The 21,058-nt window shown below is 35.2% G+C and overlaps 3 protein-coding genes across 3 annotated transcripts in view; all 3 read right to left on the bottom strand.

Annotated features, from left to right (window-relative positions):
- The window catches only part of tbcd (tubulin folding cofactor D), a 49,625-nt gene extending 41,055 nt beyond the window's left edge, over positions 1–8,570 (bottom strand). Inside the window, exons 1-6 of the mRNA XM_077211706.1 lie at positions 8,051–8,570; positions 6,375–6,425; positions 6,188–6,285; positions 6,009–6,110; positions 1,020–1,166; positions 871–926 (exon numbers count right to left, since the gene is read on the bottom strand). Of these exons, the coding sequence (XP_077067821.1) occupies positions 871–926; positions 1,020–1,166; positions 6,009–6,110; positions 6,188–6,285; positions 6,375–6,425; positions 8,051–8,234 (638 nt within the window). The 5' untranslated portion in view covers positions 8,235–8,570. The remainder of the gene's footprint in view (positions 1–870; positions 927–1,019; positions 1,167–6,008; positions 6,111–6,187; positions 6,286–6,374; positions 6,426–8,050) is intronic.
- Positions 8,571–10,259: 1,689 nt separating this feature from the next.
- Positions 10,260–14,732, bottom strand: fn3krp (fructosamine 3 kinase related protein). The gene is made up of 7 exons (XM_077211705.1): positions 14,685–14,732; positions 14,466–14,610; positions 13,339–13,490; positions 13,120–13,211; positions 12,956–13,038; positions 12,741–12,863; positions 10,260–10,844 (listed from the first exon to the last, which is right to left on the bottom strand). Exons 1-7 carry the CDS (start codon positions 14,723–14,725, stop codon positions 10,506–10,508), a joined length of 975 nt encoding a protein of 324 aa, XP_077067820.1. The 5' UTR covers positions 14,726–14,732; the 3' UTR covers positions 10,260–10,505.
- A 3,302-nt stretch (positions 14,733–18,034) lies between these two features.
- On the bottom strand, positions 18,035–20,840 carry LOC143722176 (neoverrucotoxin subunit beta). The gene is given in 6 exon segments (XM_077213423.1): positions 18,035–18,410; positions 18,924–19,296; positions 19,299–19,379; positions 20,332–20,404; positions 20,407–20,555; positions 20,750–20,840. Coding segments are annotated over 6 exon segments (1,143 nt in total).
- Between the last annotated feature and the right edge of the window lie 218 nt (positions 20,841–21,058).

Below are 21,058 nucleotides of genomic sequence, written 5' to 3'. Positions count from 1 at the left end.
GGTTCAAAATGCTTAAAGATAACATTATATATATATATATATATATATATATATATATATATATATATATATATATATATATATATATATAATATATATATATTATTATTATTTTTTTTTTTTTTTAAATAAAGCATGTTTTCAGACTTCTTTTCAGTAAATGAATGCTAGAATGAATGATATTTAATAATTTTAATTAATATGCATAATACATTGTACATTATTAGACCAAAGTAATAAACAGCAACATATACATGCTTATATAGTGTACTTAAATGTTTTAATATATGGACACTTAGAAAGGATTGCGCAATCAGTGTTTGGAATAAAGTCATTGAAATTAACCGTCTGACATGAACTTACCAGCTCAAAGGCTGAGTACTAAATTGTAAATGAGGGTCACGATTAAATCCGCCTTAACTGTCTCATACACAGAGGCATGGTGAATTTTGTATAATTAGAATCTTTAAAAAATAAAAAAAATAAAAGCCTATTAAAAACAAACTCATCAAAATGATATCTAAATATTTACAGTGCTGGTAAGAAAGTATTCAAAAAATCAACAGATAAAATACAAACAAGGTATTTAATAAAAGGGGGCAAATAATTGTTCCCAAAGTATTTTGGAGAAAAAATTTATTTCATAATGTGATTTTCCCCCCCACTTTCAATTCTTTTACTTCAATGGAAGGTTCGATTTTTGCTATTTTTTTAATAAAATATCAAAAGGATTAACAATGCAGATTTATTTTTCACAGCCATCTTTGACTATTTACCAAGGAGCAAATAATTCTGACCAGCACTGTAAGCCCAGCTCTACCCAGATAATAAACACACATATAGAGGAATAACAAATAACATGCAACTTACTTTGATACAAGGACTGATGCAGCATCTCGAGATTTGTCACTGACTCTGAGAAAGGACTGCAAATATAGAAATATATATATATTTAATAGTACAATTATTAATTAATGATACAGTTGTTGTCTATGGTGGTCTGTGATTGTGGGTGTCACCTTGGCAACAGCCAGAATACGATCCATTATGGTCTCTCTGTTCAGCCCGGGGTCAGCAGACATGTGGCCGTCCAGACGGGACAAGTCAAAGGGAATGAGACACGTCATGGAGAGCCAGAGGAGGAGTATGTAGCGCGTTTCCCAGGTCTAATACAGAAACATACAGTCAATAACTAGATGATGTACAACTTTTGTGCTTTGAGAAGGATAAATTACAAAAAAAACACATGGATTGCATTATTCCAGACATGACAAATGTTGACCTGCTCCACTAGTTACTGCCTGAAGCTATTCAGTGGTCGTTTCTTACTTAATAAATGCAAATAACAATAAATAAATTGCATGATTGATCATTGTTAGGGCATAAAGTATGAAATAAGAGAAAAGTGGTGGGCTCAAAAGTTAAGAAATGCGTGTAGTATCGGTAGTGTCAAGCACAGATTTAACTTGGGACCCGCACTTCTGAACGCTCTTCTAAGTGCACCGAAAACAAATTACAATTTTTGTCTGTTGTCATCAAGTACCTTAAGTTCATAACCTCATTAACCTACAATATTTCCTCAGATAAATGTGACTCTTTGACCAAAATGCAGATAAAGAAATCATGTAGTTATAACAGAAAAAGTTACATTTCTTTATTTATTTTTTTAGATAAAAGAGCTTGTAGCATTATGAAAGCATATACTTTAGAACTCAAAACTTCCTTCCTAGGACAAAAAGAGCATTTACTGAAACCGAGCTGTAAAAAAAAAAAAACCCTTCTGAATTCTGCAACTTTATTTCAACCTTAGACAGATGAATGCATTTTGATTTGATCTGATTTATTAGACAAAGAAAGTAGTGAAATACACTCATTGTCAAGGATAACGCAATAAAGCTAAAAACTTGTTTCCATTGCGGTCCTTGATGTAAAGCACAGACTTCACTCATAGTGAAAGGTTACTTTGGCATTGCATACTATTATAAATACAAAGCTACAATAAGTTTTCACATTTACAAAGTTCATAATTAAACATCCACATTCCACACAATACACTAATACAGATTGATCACTAAAACAACCTGTCTAATAACCAACTTTTAACATTCACACTAAAACCAACCATATTAGAATTACTTTTGATATCCAGAGGCAAGGAATTCCACAATTGAGCCCCTGTAGAATAACGATATAATGTAATATCCATGAGACTTTGCCTAGTATTATAAAGATGTCTCTCACTTACCCTAGAGAAATATCTTAAAATATGTAGCTCTTTTATTGATTATCTTGTGTACCATTTTTATCTTAAAATGTGTTACTCTGCTTTCTATAGGTAACCAAACCAGATGTCTAAAATGGGATACATCAACATGTGGCAAACGATTAAAACCTAAAACCAACCTTATCAAATTATTCTGCGATTTGTGTAACTTATCCAACCATACACGAGACAGATCTGACATCCAAGAAATGCATGCATACTCGAAATGGCATTGCACTAAACATGATGCAAGTAGTTTTAAATTTTGTTTATCCATAAAACTAACATATCTAGGAAGAAATTTTGTCCGAGCATTAACCTTACCTAAAGTTTTCATAGCCATAGTTAAGTTGCACCACTTAAATCAATGTCAAGGACACAGCCAAGATAATTAACACTATTTCTGTTTCATATAACACAATCCCCTACCTTGATAGACATTTTAGGAACTTTTAGACCCAAACAATATGGATTCTGTTTTACCTAATTGCAATAGAGTTTATTTTCAGTGAGCCACTCTCTTACTTACATAAATCCTCAGTTAACATCACTTGGATTTTACCAACATCCTAGTCTGAAACCAGTAGAGTCATCAGCATTAGAGTCACAAACTGCTTGCATATCATTTATGTATAGGAGGAATAAAAGAGGGCCTAAGACACTTCCCTGAGGAACTCCATTATTAATAATTGTTTCCTCAGAGAGAATCCCATTAATTTATACCCTTTGAATTCTCCCAGTTAAATAAGAGTTCAAACAGGCTTTCACCGTACTTCTAACAGTATTGAATGATTCAAGGTGTCAAAAGATTTTTGAAGATCTAAGTATACCACTCCACACATTTTACCTCCATCAATTTTCTTCCTTATAAAATCTGTTAAATAAAGTAAAGTAGCATCAGTCGAATAAGATCTTCTAAAACCTGATTGGAAATCATAAATTAAACTGTCCTTGCATACATACTGATACATTTGTTTATGCATAATCTTTTCTAAAAATGTTGAAGCCACACTAAGAATGAAGATTGGATGGTAATTTCCAGGATCATATCAATTTCCTTTCTTGTAAAATGGAATAACCTTGGCTATCTTCATGTCAGATGGGACTATACCCTTTTCTAAAGGAAGATTCACAATAAATGTGACAGTTGGAGATATAATAATCTGCTGCATCTCTTAAACATTTAGCTGGAATACCATATAGCCCAGTTGACAGACACCCGTGAATAACATATTAGTAATTTCATCTACTGTTTCTTTAGTAAAAACGAAAGAGTTATGCAACACTCCTTTTTTTGATAAAAATTTCTTAACAAAATCATTTCCATACATCCCCTTAGACGGAAGGAGCTTATCTACTAAGCTCTTTGTAATTGATAAAAAATAATAACGTAAACGTATTTGCAACTCTACTTTTATCAAATCCAATCTCACCATTATATCTAATCCTAATTTTGATGCAGTATACTTTGATTTACCAATCGATTGGAGCCTGCTCAGAACCTTCCACAAAGATTTCAGATCTTCCTTATTTACTTGAATTTGTTCCTTTATAAAATTCCTTTTTGCGTCCTTTATAGACTTCTGACCTAAATTTCTAAGTGCTTAAAATGTCTCATAGCCATCTGGTCTCTTAGTTCTCCTATAAATTGAAAGAGCCTTATTTCTGCTTTTTAGTAATTTCCATATTTCCTGATTAATCCAAGGACTTGATCTCTGCTTCACTCTCACCTGCTTAAGGGGGGCAATTCCATCCAATACTTTAAGAAATAAAGCTTTATGTATCCAAGCATCATCAACTATTGAGGTATTACAAATGTAATTTAACTCTCTTTTAAGTTGGTCTTTAAATACTTCAATGCTATACTTTTATACTACGCTTCCTTAGTACAGAAGATAATATAGTGATCGCTAATTCCATATTATATTACTCCTTTTTGAGAAATATTATTTACATCAGACATCAAAATCAGGTTTATGGCACTTTCCCCAGCTTCCCAAACTTTCCAAACTAGTAGATTTGTTAATAATTTAGGTTAAACTAAATAATTTACATAATGACTGCAGAGCATTATAATTATCCCCTATTCTTTTACGCACATGCACATCAGTATTAAATTCCCCATAATAATACATTCTTTAGTCAGAGCATTATGATTATTTAAAGTCCCCCCTAGGTGGAAGAAAAACTCCAAACAATATTGGTTTAGTCGCAGGTATTAACAAGTCCAAAAACAATAACTCATGTTCAATATCTAACACCTTAAAATGAATGTACGATCTAATACAAATACAAACACCCCCCTCGTTGTCTGATGTTATCCTTCCTAATTATGTTATAGTTTTCAACACCAATTTCATTATTACTTACTGATGAATCTAACCATATTTCTGTTAGGCAAAAAAAAAAAAATCCCCACTTTACAATTACTTTACAAGTAACCACCGACATTTATCAATCTTTGGTAATAAACTTTGGTAATGCACAAAAAGTAAACATTTTATATTAAAATGGTCTTCAAACAAAATGTCTGAACAACATGATGCTGAGAAAGCTTCTTCAATCGATAAGTATGTAGTGTAATTACTACAATTTGTGTACGTAGTTTGCATTAATTCACAGTTGCAAATAATGTCTTGTGAAATTATAAGGATCATTGAGAATGTGCAAAATGGACACAGACAAAAAGGAAATGTATAAATTAAAATAAAAAAAGAGCCTATAAACCAGGGGTCGGCAACAGGCGGCCCGTGGGCCAAAACCCGCAGCCAAATTATTTTGAAGAAATAGATCTGTCATGACAGCAACAGTTACTCACAATCACTTCATCTTCAAAACATTATGCCGTCATACTCACATTTTGCCTTCAAAATAAAAGTACAAGAACATTTTTGCAGCAATGTTTTATTTTCAGATGAATTGAGAGCTTTTAATTTGAAAAGTTCTGAAAGACATTCAAAAGAGTCTGTGGATCGTTGCAGATAAGACACACCGGCTTTGCATTCACAAAACTAGGTAGGATGAACGCATAGTTGTCTTCCCATTCTTTGAATGCCCTATTTTCACAGTCAACTTTGATACTACCATTTTCTCTCACCAGCCAGCTTAAATATTAACATCACTCTGCACACGACGTAATAGCGTACCACCATCACGCAAACAACTTAAAAAATGCACTTTAGTACGTGAGGATGCCAAGGAATAATTTTGAGTGTAAAAGTAGGCTGTGTCAAATAATTATTACAATAAGTTAGACTCCATTGTGTAACAAGCAAATTCAAATTAGACATTTATTATTCACAATATGGAAAGAGGAAATAAAATATAGTTTGTGAAGTGCATGACTCAAACATGCCATTAATGCCTCTTTTATTTTTTGAGTTCCGTGTCTATAAACATATGTGTTTTTTAGCAAGGCAGTCTGTGTTGCAAGTTAGAGAATGAAGATACTTGCCAGGTTACGTGTCACTACTGCTCTATTAACTTATCCAGGGTAAAACCCTGACACTGCCACACAAATGTGGCTTTTTGTTAATGACTGTCCTACTAAAGGATTTAATATAGAGTAACAGCTCACTACCATTTACAAAAGACACTGTAACAGTCCGTCACTGGCAATTCTAGTTGCATTTTTCATCAATTCATTTGACTATGTTCTGGCCCGCCATCTAGTGGCAAAAAAATTTTTGGGCCCGATGCCAAAGTTACATGCAGACTCATGCTATAAACTGTGGGATCAGCTCACCTCAGTGTCTTTTTGGTCCTGTCTGCATAAAAGGTCCAGAACTGGCTGAACGTCCGACACCTCGTGGGGGAACAGCTGCATGAAAATCTTGTAGCCTCTGACCTACGAAAGCACCAGAAATTCAGTCACAAATCTACTTTTTATAGAGATGATCAGTCCAACTTAGAGAACCATCTTACCTTTGATATGATATAGAGGAATTTGAAACACAGATGGACCAGAAGAGGTGGTGACTTCTCATTGCGGATCATCTCTAACAGCATAGTCAGCATCCACTCTGAACAACGGAAAATACAGCGTTACTAACAGCCTTCAAACACAGAACAAAATCATAATGTCCAACACATCCATCATACTTCCTCTTACCCAGGTGAGGGTCCAGAAGATGTGGCTGCTCCTGGTACCGATCCATCATAACTGCAACAGCAACCCAAAGCATGACTTGACATTTTTGTCATATATTTTATGTTATACTTCACCTTTGCATTACAATACACAATAGCATAGACAGACAGATATGTTTAAAGAGATAGACTGACGCAGACAGGTAAACAGGCCGATGATAGATAGATAGATAGATAGATAGATAGATAGATAGATAGATAGATAGATAGTCAACATTTGAAGTGGATCAAAAAAAGTTAATCGAAGTTGTCCTAAGACAAGAACGGATATTGTTAAAAAATTAATATAGACTACTGTGTGCAGAATTATTAGGCATGATCATTTTCTGATCATATTTTTTTTTCCATTCACATTTTACCAATTCCAAACCACATTAATTTAAATAACTACTATTCATTTTGTATTTAATCATTTATAAGTGATATATAATTGTTCATGAAGGCTGGAAATTAAAAACGCCTTATATTCAGGTGTGCATAATTATTAGGCATGTTTTCTTTTTCAGATAAAATAAGCCACAAAAGAGATTTAACTCAGACTGAAAAGTCAAAAAATATGAAATGCCCATGAGAAGGATGCAATACTAGCATAGACAGACAGATATGTTTAAAGAGATAGACCGACGCAGACAGGTAAACAGGCCGATGATAGATAGATAGATAGATAGATAGATAGATAGATAGATAGATAGATAGATAGATAGATAGATAGATAGATAGATAGATAGATAGATATCTGAGGGTCAGACAAAAACAGGTGGTACAGAATAGAGGTAAGAATCACAAGCTGAAGAGTAGTAAAATACACAAGGACTGTTTTTTATTTATTTATTTATACATATATATATATATATATATATATAGTACAAGAGGATGTGGTGCTGGTTCTTCAAGAGTCACGCATCTGCCTGTCTATAAAGCCTATAAAAAATTTTTTTAAAAAGTATTTTTCATGTATTTTACTACACTTCAGCTTGTGATTCTTACCTCTATTCTTTACCAACTGATTTTGTTTAACTGCAATTTCTAGTATTGCATCCTTCTCATTTGCATTTAATAATTTTTGCATTTCAGTCTAAGTTATCTCTTTCGTGGCATATTGTATCTGTAAAAGAAAACGTGCTTAATAATTATGCACACCTGAATATAAGGCGTTTTTAATTTCCAGCCTATATTAACAATTATATATCACTTATAAATTATTAAATATAAAATAAATAGTAGTTATTAAGATTAATGTGGTTTGGAATTGGTAAAAAGTGACCGAAAAAATGATCAGAAAATCGATGAGCCTAATAATTCTGCACGCACTGTAAAACTTTGATGAAAGGTTTTGATCCACTTCAAATGTTAACTAACGTTAAACGTTACTGTAGTCAGATCGATAAATACATAGATACTGCTAGATAGATAGATATGCTAATAACTTAAAGAGAGAGACATACAGACAGGTAAACAAACAGCCAGACAGACAGCTAGATACCACAAATAAGACACACAGAGAGAGAGAGAGAGAGAGAGAGAGAGAGAGAGAGAGAGAGAGAGAGTGCTAGCTAGCTAGCTCATGTAACTCATGTAACATGTACATGTAACTCATGTACACTAGCAAGACATAGTGTACATGAAAATCATTCTTACCCACAAATTTCTCGATGGTGGTCTCTCTGCCAACCGTGTCGTGATGGATGTCCGGCAAGCTGCTGATGAGAGCTCGAGCCTCTGCTCCCTCACTGAACTCGGACAGCACACACGCCTGAGCCGTCACCTCCGGCTCCTCAGGATCTCCATTAACGTTACTCACTCCCTCCATCCCCGACATCATCTATCACTGCTGTATCTGACCGACCAGACTAGAGATGCGCTAAAGGTTTGTTTAGAGTTTCTCAGACTAGAGGATCTGACTGATCCAAGATGAAGTCTCAACCGCTCCTCACAATGACGCACTCAAGTCTCTTCAAACTCCAGCTCATCACTTCTCAATTTCTTTAATACGCGGCAAAACATGCATTAAAAGCAACGGCTGTTGTCTTCTTCAAAAGACTTACAAATCGTCTAACATATGACACAATCAGAAAAGACAGTAAAGGCTTATAAATGCACCCCGCGTATTATTATGATGCTCGCCCTGGCTGCATGTTAACGGCACGTCGCGAGGATCAAAATAAATCAAAAACGCGTTTATTTTTTTACTTCAAGTTTAAAGTCTTTACAACTTGAAGGGAATTTTGCAAAGAAACTCATTATTCAATTTTATATGCGATAAATTCGCACCTTTTCATTTATTTCGCATATGTTTTAAAGCTTAATATTCCCTTTCATAGTTCCCACCCCCCCCCAGCCAAAATATCAGTTAATAAGAAAACTTGTCCTAATTTATCTTGATAGCCAGCAGTAATAAAATAAATAAATACATTTTAAAAAAGACTTAATGATTAAGTTTTATCATCCACCCAACTTTCAAAATCAAAATGTGAGGTCGCAGGATTTTGTATTAATTTATAAAATAATAATAACGACACCAACATCATTATTGTTATTCAAATCCATGTTTTTTGTGTTCTCTCTTTGAACAGATTGGCAATGTTTAAAGCATATAAACTATGGTCATATTTGTAAATGCATACATAGTTCCGAAACTACATGGCAATCAAAAACACAACACAAAGTTATTTTTAAAGCTTTATTTGAATGTCCATACATCCATTAAGCATCCTGTTACTCCTGCAAGCAGTATAGCAAGATCACTAGCAGTTAAAATAAACCTTATTCAGATGTGGTTTTAGTCCATTGACTGAGACTGATTTTAGCCACATTTTTTATTAGGAAATATTCCTGTGTCCCTCTCTCTCTCATAGCCTCTCTTTCATTGTAGATAGGTACCATCATTTTGAGGGAAATGTCTTAGAAAGTCTGAAAATCTGTGTAACTTTCACTACCAAACACCTTTTTTCTGCAATTAAGCAAACTTTTTTGGGTGTTATTCCATAAAAGTGTCACTACCGAAACAGTCACTACCGAAACATGTGGAGAAGTTTCGGTTGTGACATCATGTTTTTTTGAGTGTTATTCAATAAAAATTGAGTTTTTAACTGTGCTAATTAACCATGTGCTGATTAGCATCTTTGAACTAGGCTCAAACGTATCTAAAATTGTCACTACCGAAACATGTCATCATTGTTTTGGTAGTGACAAAAGGGAACATATAATCATTTATCTGGATGAAATAAACAAAATTTTAGTACAGTTAAGCAAATCATCTGTATCTTAGTATGTTTTAGTAGTGTTTTAGTATGTGACCTAAAATTCTGTAATGTGATAGCTACAAAAACATTACTGTCACTAGCGAAAATGTGCCATCACGACCGATAAAATGAAATATATTGAATTATCAACTAAGATGTTATTATAGTGTTTGGTTCAATGTATATTCAAAATAATGAATCGTTAACTTGGAAATCAGTGATTAACTTAATGCCTTTAACAAAGAACTACACCCGAAATATTGTTAATTTTAATTGTTATTGATTTACTTGTGAAAACTTTTTTTTAAATAGCAAAAAAATATATATTTAGAAGGTAGATGTAAACAAAATATCAATAGGTCAATATAAGCCTTCTTATTTAATAATTTATTATTGTGTTTCGGTAGTGACAAATTTGGGGAGAGGAAAAATATTCCAAAACTTTCTGAAAATACAATATGATAATTAACTGCAAAATTACTAGAAATGTGTACTTTGGACATTATACAATTTGAATATTACATACAAAATTTGTGGATTTTTTTTTTTTTTTTCGAGACGTTTCCAACTCAAGTCAAGTTAAAGTGCAATTTGCAAAATGGGAATGATGCATTTTAGACAATTTATTTCTTAGCCACTGCATGGAAACACATGTATTCATGGTTTTAAATTTTAACATATATATATATTATATATAAGATATTTTCAATCTGTGCAAATTATTTTCATCTTGTCAATGCATTTCCATCAGACAGGTAATGTTCAATTCAAAGTGCGTGACTAACTTCAAGTTAGTTTATCATCCACCTTCATAAATGAAGACTTGAGAAGGATCCTATAATGAAGAGCATCTACTTTGTTAGATCCTTCATGATCCGTAGAGAAGAGCCCCTGTAACCCCCACCAAAATGATTCCAGTGGTTCAGATAGTGGAACAGCTGGTATAGTTGCTGCCTCTTTGCAAACCGAGCTGTCTTGGGGATCTTCTCATGGTAAGCGTTGTAAAACGAGCTCCCAAAACCAGAAAATATGCCGCCAATAGCCAGGTCAAACTCCGAATGGCCATAAAACGATGCTGGGTCAAAGATGATGGGACCATCAGTGCATTCGGCCACATTTCCTCCCCAGAGGTCTCCATGCAGCAGAGCTGGAACCACATCTACATCTGTGAACAGCTGAGGGATCTTCAGCTAAACAAAGAAAAGTACATATGCAGCACTGTATGAAGACTTATAGACTGCACCATTAGCTTGTCATTCTTTAAATAAAATCTAGTTCACCCACAAATGAAAATCCTGTCATTAATTACGCACCCTCATGCTGATCCAAACATGTTTGCAATTCTTTCTTCTATAAAACATCAAAGACAATTTGAAGAATGTTGGTAACCAAACAGTTTTGGCATCCATTGACTTTTTGTCCATACAATTCAATTCAATGGGAACCGAAACTCCATGGTTACCAACGTTCTTTAAAATGTATTCTTTTATGTTCCACAGAAGAAAGAAAGTCCTACATGTTTGGATCAACATGAGGGGGAGTAAATGATGAAAGAATTGTCATTTGTGGGTGAACATTTACACTTTTGAGACAAAGACCAAATTGGAAAAAAAATATTTTTATAAATAAAAGATGCTTTATAATAATTTCCGTTTACACTTTATTTTAAGGTGCTGTAGTTATATGATACTTGCTCAAATTAGTACTGGGGAATATTAATTAACCTAATGTACTTACAATAGAGTTACGGTTAGGGTTTGGTTTAGTAATTATGCATAATTTACTGTTATTGCAGTATTAAGTACATGACGTAACATGTAACTACATCGCCTTTAAGATAAAGTTACATTAAGAAAAACATTATTTTGTTTGTCCCTGTCTATTGATAATGTGAACTTTCTGTTTTGAAATATATTTGAGCAAATGTTGGATAAACATTATTGATGCATATCAAATTTCTAATTTAAGTTGTGTACTTTTACACTTCATTTTACTACTGTACCGTTAAATTACATCATATATCAAACATAAAAAGAACAATATACTATTTAAAATGATAATGATGATTTGGGATTCAATCAGAAATTGATTTGATTTGAAAAGTGGTCATTTTATACCAGAATGTAGTCAGGTGACTGGAGTGGAAGGGTTGGAAAGTCGTTTTAGAGGCACAGAAAGTTATAACACCTCAAGGAAAGATTATGAATACAAAGAAGTTTTTTGTTTGTTTGTTTGTTTGTTTTTGGAATAACATGCACTAATAAGTTATTCACAATAGGACCAAAATAGTTAGATTTTTATATAATTAATATAATGTCTAGTCTATTATATTACATTAATGTATATTTTAATGTTTACATTAAAAATAGTTTTACCCATCTTTATTCCGTTTAAAAAAACTGGAGACAATGGGTCTTATTCACTAAGCATGTGTACGAACAAATGTGTGCGTGAAATCTGCGTACAAACATTTTAATGAACAAATCACGATTCATCAACTTTCATTCTAAAATGTATATTCTAAATTACGAAAAAAATATAGGAACAACTGAAACCACTTGTACACAAAAACTACATAGTCTTGGTGGCCTTATAAACATATTAAGATTAAATCTTCAACATAGATAGATATATAGATATCATATAAACCTATCAGTAAGAGATTAAGAAAAGGTGCGTTATAGCTCATGCTTTGTGGTAGCTCTGCATAAAGACGCAGGTACACGTACGTACAGCTGGAAAAACAGACGTCTGTAATGTCTGTATAGAAGCCGTTTAATGCATTTGAACTTGTTTTGAGGATGGCACTCTTGGCATTGCTCTGGGAACGCGAGAACGCGTCTGTAGAGAGTGTCGTGTTGATGTGAGGGAAAAGGATGTGTGGAAGGAATAAAAGGAATACTCCGAATTCAACAACATTAGAACGAGGTTAAGAACGAATGAATGTGCGTAAAAGTTTTTGTGAGAAGTTCAAATGTGCTTATATATACGAATAGTGTACGCAATTATTAGTAAATGAGACCCAATATCTTTTTTGTGTTTGCATGATATTTTGCTGGAATAAAAATCTGAGCTGTTTGGTTTACTTGGAGTTTGGACCACAATTCCCTGGCCTCTCTGTCTCCGTACGACTGCTCCACCAAGCCGAGTTGATGCTGCAACCTTTGCTGGGAGTAAAAGGACACCCAATCATCCTGCCAGTCATTTACCTGAAAACCGAAAGGAGAGATAGCAAAGTATGTTTGAATATAAATCACTCCATTTATTATGATCAGACAGCATACAGAGCAGAGATGCTGACCTGAGGGATATAACCACAGCATGTGTTCACGTGAAACCCAAACCTGTTTGCTGTTTCAACCTCACACTGTCCTGGTCCTTTCCCTTTTTTAAATACAGAAATTATGATAAATAATAATGGCACTGAAAAGTCTCTATCAATGCAATATTTAAAAAAAACATTACCAACAGTCTGCTGCTCCTTGTTTTTTGTCTCTATCTGTCTCTTGTTGTAAAGATGCAGGTCAGCTAGTTGTTCCCCCAGTTGTGATGAGTATCTACATAAACATTAAATATTTTAAAAGAAGCACTTTCCAACAATGCCCATAATGTTAATGTGACATTGACCCAATTCTCAGTCCTATTACATGATCCTAAACAAGCTCTATGTGTTCACATGATTACTTATTTAAGCTCCTCATATCCACATGTTCCATTACGAGAAGAGCTCCACTTCTCTCGAGGTCCAAGACCTTCACAGGCCTGGGCACTTTCACTGTGTTCGTGGACAGGATCGCTTCCAAGCTTGCCATCTCTCCATCAAACATCCTCCTAGCCTAAAGAAAGAGAGACCGTTTACATTATATATTGATACTTTATAATGCAGTCATATACTATTACATGATATAATGCTAAACAAATCATTGATTTGTGGACTTTCAAATAGTTATAAAGCTAAAACTTTACAATAAGGTTTCATAAGTTTAAGTGTTGTTCATTGGTAACTTGTTAACGAATGTAGTTAACTAATGTTAGCTAATTAAACCTGGTTGTAAAGAGTTACCGTTATAAATATTTTATATAAAATGCCATTGCATAATGTGCAACTGATCATTAACTGATAATGTACTTTCAAATATAAAACAGAAATAACATCATAAAGGTAAAGAATCAGTAATATATTTATAAGCTACATATTAACATGTATAATTACAATGCATAAAGATCATTAGTTGATGTACTTCCAAAATAAAGACTGTCAGACAAAGTTGTAACGAATGGAAGCAGTATTGCTATTCACAATTTGTGAAAATAAAAAGGTTACACTTTATTTTAAGGTGTCATTGTTACAGTGTAATGATATATTTAAGTACCGAGAAATATTAATTAATAACATAGGGTTAGGGTAGGATTAGGGTTTGGTTGAGGGTTAGTTGCATGTAATTATGCACAATTTACTGTCATTACTAGTAGTAAGTCCATGTAACGTATATATATATATATGGACACTGTAAAATAAAGTGTTACCAATTAAAATACTAAAGACAATTAGAAAATGTTGCAAATATTTACTCAAAAACAGTTTGGTTTATCCTGCATGTTCATATTTATTTATCTTGAGACAAAACAATGGCACTAAGATATTCTTTAAAACTAGCCAGTTAAACAGTTAAAACTAGCCTTAAGATGTCTGTGAAAGCATTTACTTTACTATACCAAATCACATTATTATTCCAAATTCGATGACACGGACACATACAAGATTGCAAAGCAAATCCAAAGCGTCGAGTTGTGTATGTGTGCGCGCGCACCTCCGTCTTGTGGTTGATCTTGACGAACACTCTGCCAGAGTCAGTGTCAAAGCTCTGGCCTTCACTGATGCATCCTCCTCCTGAATGACCCGTGCTCTTCAAAACAGATGTGGCCAGCTCTTTCTTCAACAACACCTCCATCTCACTGCACAACCATAAAATAAATACAAAAACAATGCGTTTCTTCAAAACTGGTTCATATTGCTCTAGCCTACTTACAAGTGCTGAGTAAATATCTCTGGATGATTACATTTGCTCATTGAGTTGGTAATGCGTGAGCAGCAGAGCCCTGGTGAGCAGGATTACTCACTGTTGAGATGTCAAAATAAAAGTCTTGGGTCCGTGTAGGTCAGATGCTCCCCGGTTTTCTTTTCAATCGCATCTGCATTGTCCTAATACAATAAAGCGCGTTTCAGATTTGTAGGGTTAAAATACACATAGAGCAAATATAATGTAGTGCAGTTTAATTAGCAAGTAAGTAAGTACATTTTATTTATAAAACACATTTAAACATAGCAGCTATCCAAAGTGTTGAACATAGTAATAAAAAATAAAAACACAGAAACATAAAACCAAACAAAAACAAACATTGAAACAGGGATATTAAGTATCAAAATGCCAGAGAATAGAGATATGTTTTCTATTTTGATTTAAAAATGTAAATGGAAGGTGCAAGGCGTAGCCTATGTCCAAAGGCAATTGATTTCATAGACGGGGGGGCGGCAACTGAGAAAGCTCTATCTCCCTTAGTTTTTAAACGGGAGAGGGGGATAGATAATAGAGCCTTGTCTGAAGATCTTAATCTGGAAGGTGGCTTTAACTAAGATCTGTTAGGTAAAATAGATCTTGATCATTAAAGCTCTTAAAAACAAACAACAAGATCTTAAACGGAATTCTAAAATGAATCGGAAGCCAATGAAGGGACGCTAAAATTGGGGTGACATGATCAAATTTATTTGTCCCAGTCAGCAGCCTTGCAGCTGCATTTTGTACCAACTGGAGGCGACCAAGTGATGACTGAAGAATTTTAATTTAATATTTGAAATAATCTGCAATTGATAAAAACTATTCCTAGCAACAGAATTAATTTGTTTAGTTAAGCACAATTCTGAGTCCATGATAACGCCAAGGTTCCTAACCTGGGAAGAAACAGAGGGAAAATAATTGCTTAGCTCCCTAATAGTACTATTCCTTAATTTTGGGGAACCAAAAACAATAGTTTCCGTTTTGTCATCATTAATTTGGAGAAAGTTAAGCGCTAACCAATTCTTAAAGCAACACCAAGGAACTTATCCTCTGCGGTCGCCCTACAGGTTGGAAGCGGAATTGTCCATTACCGCTGTCGTAAATAATTTAGCCTACGATGTTTATCCAGCACCGGCTTTGGAATCAACAATGGCCACAGACAAGGTAAAGTATGATGTATGATTTTATGAAAGACATCACAAACAAAGAAAAACTATGTATGCCGTAAAGCAGTAGAATTTTGTAGTTCTCTTTGTGCTCCGGTTACTACCCGAAACCCGAAGTTACATAGTGCCAGTAAAAGCGATACAGACCACGTCAGGCTATGGCAGACGTATCATTTAAAGGGTTAGTTCGCCCATTTAAGACATGAAGTTGTATGGAATCCTTACCAGCACTATAGTGCATACACACTGACCCACTCTGTAGTCACCTCCCTGGTCAGAGTTCTGGCCGCTGGAAGTTTTTCAAGAAAGTACTCCCGGTTAGTCTCCGGGGCCTCAAAACTGTGCGTTTTTACGTGAAAAAATTATTTGCGTTTCAAAGCTTGATTAATTTAACACACAAAAAACACGCCGGTCAAAATTCATATCTCAGTTTTAATCGGCAATATTTTCTTTCCATTTCTATCAATCCGCGCTGCTGTAACGTCAACAGTGCGCACGTTCCGATCAGCTGTTCCATAGTGTTTACACAATCGATTACGAAACGACGTACAAAGTAGAAAATGAACGATGGTGCGAACTTGTAAATTTCCAGGCTGTGACCACAAGAATGTACCGGGATCACCGTTCAGATCCCATCGTTTTCCTGTTTCGGATATAGCTACGAGACATCTTTGGCTGGTTGCCATCGGCTACTCTGCGGGAGCTAAAATATCCAGAATCAAGGATTATCGTGTGTGTAGTGCTCACTACAGCGAAGACGATTACATCCCCAACCAAGAAAAAAAACTGATTTTAAAGAGTTTTGCTGTACCAGTACCACGGGTACGCTCTATTTACTAACTTTATGATCCCATGTCTAAACTGTACCGTTTAACAAGCTGATGTTTAGACTCCAGTGGAAAACACGTGAAAAGATGTCTAATATAAAAACAGTATATAGGGATATAGGTACAATTTGCTGAGAAAACTATATGATCGGAACGTTGACGTTGACAGCAGCGCTGATTGATAGAAATGGAAAGAAAATAGTGCCGATTAAAACTGAGGTATGAATTTTGACCGGCGTGTTTTTTGTGTGTTTAATTAATCAAGCTTTGAAACGCAAATAATTTTTTCACGTAAAAACGCACAGTTTTGAGGCCCCGGAGACTAAAATACTAAAATACTAAAATACCCGGGAATACTTTCTTGAAAAACTTCCAGCGGCCAAAACTCTGACCAGGGAGGTGACTACAGAGTGGGTCAGTGTGTATGCACTATAGTGCTGGTAAGGATTCCATACAACTTCATGTCTTAAATGGGCGAACTAACCCTTTAACCTATTGTAAGTCGATGTACCATCACAAGGGTCTTGGAAATATATTATGAAGGTTGAAAAACTACATAGTGTTACTTTAATGTCCCTGATGCATTCCAACAAAGGTTGAATTGAATCTCCAGCTTTCAATAGCTCAAAGTTAATTACTATATGTATTAATACTACTATATTTATTAAAAATTTATTCAGACACCTATAACATTTCTCACGTTATCACAGTTTATTCGCTATAGATAATGGTGATAAAATATGACAAGAACTCAGAGTTATCAAATCAGTTGATATGTCATGCAGGGCCATCCTTCTGTTAGAGTGTCTCAAAAATGAATTAGGTTGAATAGCTGTCAGCTGTTAAACAATACAACATTAGGAAGGTAAAGGAAAGACCCCTTTGACAGAACTTTGCTTTTGCACGCAACACTGTATATAGGCTATGCTTGCCAATTGAAGGTTCATGAGATGCAACTTTGAGCTATTTCAGAGAACTGGTTTCTCATTGTTTGATCTACATTCTCAAGAAAGTCAAGATTATCCTGCACAATTCATAAATTCATGGCACACTTACAAAAAGTCTAATAGAAATATGTAGAAAATATGCTTGACAGTTTATGACAACTAGATCAACCATTTTGCATTTAATGACTTATACAATGAACTAATGACCAGATGTTTTGAAGGGTAAGACTATTGCACAGAGGACTATTTAATACATTTTGAGCAACATGGCATTAGCAACTGATAATGTAGGAAACCGCAGACAATTGTACATAATCAATTGCATGAATGTACTAAAGCAATCGCAACTTGTTCAAAAGAATGAAAACCTGCTTTTATGATGTTCACAAGTGATTAGATGATGTGGTTGAACAAGTACTTTTGAGAATTATTTCTGATCGGACAAATGCACCAAATTGACTGAGAAAAACTGTAAAAGGGGAGTCATGGTGAATCTTCAGGATGTCTGCTAGTGACTTCTCCTTGTTTCCTTCCTCTCCTTGAATAGCAGGCAAGACCTTGCTGACAGCTTTCTGAAACACTGTCTTGTAAATGTTAAATGATTCCTGAAATGAGCGCAGCCTCTCTTTGACGTCACTGAAATCATTAACATGACGATTTCCGATGAGGTCATTGCATATCCTCTCTGCCTTCTCCAGTCCCTCCATTATACCTTCAGTTGTGGAAAGCAGATTGTGCTGATTTCTCTCACTAAAGCCCCTTTCACACAGCGTGTTGATCCAGGGAAATTGCCAGGAAATTGCCAGAACACCTTCTGTGTGAACGCAAACACGACCCGGGATTGATGCCGGAATCGATGCCGGGTTGGGGACCTAGTAACATTGCCGTGTTCAGCCCCGGAACGTGCGTTGTGTGAACAAAAGTCGTAATCAATGCCGTGTCCTAATGATGGCGATGAAGCCGGGATCGTTCGCCAGCATGAAACGGTACGTAATGCGCTAGTTTATGTTCAAATCAGAGAAAAAAATGCACAAGCGTGGTTTGTTAGAGAGAAATCGCAGCTCATAAGCAAACTATAGACGCTGCTGAGACATTACGTCACATCAATGTCACGTGTCTTTACGGGATTTTTACGGGTTGTGTGTGAACGCACTCTCTGATTCCAGAAAATCACTGGCAGTGTGAATGAACCAAAGTCAAACGAACCCGGGTCAAATTCCAGGTCACTTTATCCGAGTATTTTCCGGAATCTCTGTGTGAAAGGGGCTTAACTGAGCTGCTTTTGTATTCAGGAGATGAAGAGGATATAGCGAGACTTTTACTGGAACTGCATTCTTGGGTTTCTCCTTCAGCATAGAGGGGAGCTTCTTGTACAAATCAAGGTCCTCCATGTATGTAGTGGCGTTTTGCTCAAGATGGAAGTCACCATGGAATGAGCAGGAAATCTTCTCAGACATTGCCTTTTCACCATCTATCATTTGTACAGCACCCTTTCCTTCAATTGAAAATTTAGGAATGTTCTTGACCATGACATTCAGATCCCCCTCAATCTTCTGTTTGTTTTCATCTTCTGAAAATGTCCGATCAAACACCATTAAAGCCTGAGCTCCGTACAGTACAGCTGTGACTACATGAGTTTCTAGTCAAACACCTGAGGGTAGGTGATCTTGCCCAGCTGAGTCATAGTGAGCTGTTCAAATCTGGGGGTTTCACCACAATACATTGTTAGGGGAGAGCCGGGACGATTGAAACGCGGGACGGATGAAACATTGAGATTTCCTTGAAAACCACTCATGTTATGTACGTCAAATTTCGTCAGCACGTACAGCACGCAATGCCTATCAGACCCGCGAAAACATTTCTTCTTTACGTCTTGCCGTTTTAAGGTTAGAGCCGGAAAGCTGTTTTTGATTGTGGTTAGTGAAATCTTTTGTGCGGTACTTTTTTTTGACTGACAAGTTGTATTTATTGTTTCATGTGCCATTGTAATAATAATATGGCTGGTGTATTAGTACTGCATCACACCCTTAAGTGTATAATATCAGAGTTTTTTAGTTTACGGACAAAACAGGTTTAAATGGCTGGAGGCGCTGTCGGGACGGTTGAAACAGCAACTCGTGCCAGTTAAACCTGGTCATAGGAAAACACTCAATATGACTAAATCACTCAATATGACTCAAGGAATAAATGTAAGAATTAATTGTAAACGGATTTGTCTGTCTTCTTCAAAATAGCCTATTAGAAAGATTACGCAAAATGCACAAAGCCTTATCGCCGATTGTTTATTGGGCGACAGAACAAAAATGTTAATATGAACTTTAAAATGAAAATAAATGACAAAATATGTTTGTAACAATATGTACATAAGTTACTTGTCAGGTACTGTTCATAAAAACAAGAATTAGATGAATAGTTACCGTTTAAACTGTTATGTTTCAATCCTTCCCACCCCTGTGTTTAAATCGTCCCGCTGTGGGGGGACGATTGAAACAAAACCCAACTCCCGTTCAAAGTAAATTTTTACGTAAATCATTCTATGTTTCTACCGAATAACACATTATACTAAGAGAACACATATGTGAGTTGTTGATCACATACACAAAAAAAAATCTATCTGTAACCTTATATTAGAAAACGACGTTTATCTGAAAAGTGTTTCAACCGTCCCGGCTCTCCCCTACTCTGGACTGTTGGTTTGAGGATTTGGAATAATGCAGGAACTTGGCAGATCCTTCACCCTCCACCAGCCCCCCCCCAAGAAACTGGCCTTCAGGGAAGCACTTATATCCATGAGACTGGACTTACTAGAGAGAGAGTCAGAGGTACAGAACTTCAAGTCTGTCTGGGGCTTTGGATGGGTGTCCAAATCTTCACTCAGTGATTTCTTATCCCACAGAGTAACACCTGAAATGAGAAGTGGCTTTAACAGTTACTGAATAAGGACACAATGAACTGAAGTAAATGTACAGATTTAGTATCTCCAGGACAGTTTTAAACTAATAAAAAATGTGTGTGCTTCATCTTATTGTACCCCACATGTACTGTTTTTTAGGGGAACAACAAACATTCTAAAAAAAAAAATTCATTGGGTACACTACCTGGAATGAAGCAATCGTTGCGACAGTCATAAAGCATACCAGGAAACAGCGGTCTTCCTAGTGCTGCCACTTCCATGGGCTTTGATTCCATGCCTGTAGTAATTTTAACAATGAACAAATATGAGAATATTTTTGAATTGTAAGATTAAAAGTAACGTTATCATTCTAAAATTGTTGTTACAATTAAGTTATAACATGTAGGCTATACAAACAGGGGCGATTCTAGGATTTCAATATTAGGGGGGTGATAAAATGATGGTGATAAATATATATATAGGCCAACTTCAGAGGCCCTTGTTCTATTCTAAC

This window comes from Siphateles boraxobius, unplaced genomic scaffold (assembly GCF_051911475.1).
Source record: "Siphateles boraxobius isolate OS27281-9 unplaced genomic scaffold, OSU_SipBor_1 66, whole genome shotgun sequence".
Classification (NCBI taxonomy): domain Eukaryota; kingdom Metazoa; phylum Chordata; class Actinopteri; order Cypriniformes; family Leuciscidae; genus Siphateles; species Siphateles boraxobius.
Note: the sequence above shows the minus strand (reverse complement) of the source record. Positions and strands in the feature narration are given on the sequence as shown.

What these genes read in the sequence shown, in the direction of transcription:
- fn3krp (XM_077211705.1), bottom strand. Translation starts at nt 14,725, where the DNA reads ATGAGCAAATGTAATCATCCAGAGATATTTACTCAGCACTT. An exon ending in AGATCAACCACAAGACGGAG is followed by an intron (nt 13,491 to 14,465) that starts GTGCGCGCGCAC and finishes CTCTTTCTTTAG; the next exon opens with GCTAGGAGGATGTTTGATGG. An exon ending in CAAGGAGCAGCAGACTGTTG is followed by an intron (nt 13,039 to 13,119) that starts GTAATGTTTTTT and finishes TATTTAAAAAAG; the next exon opens with GGAAAGGACCAGGACAGTGT.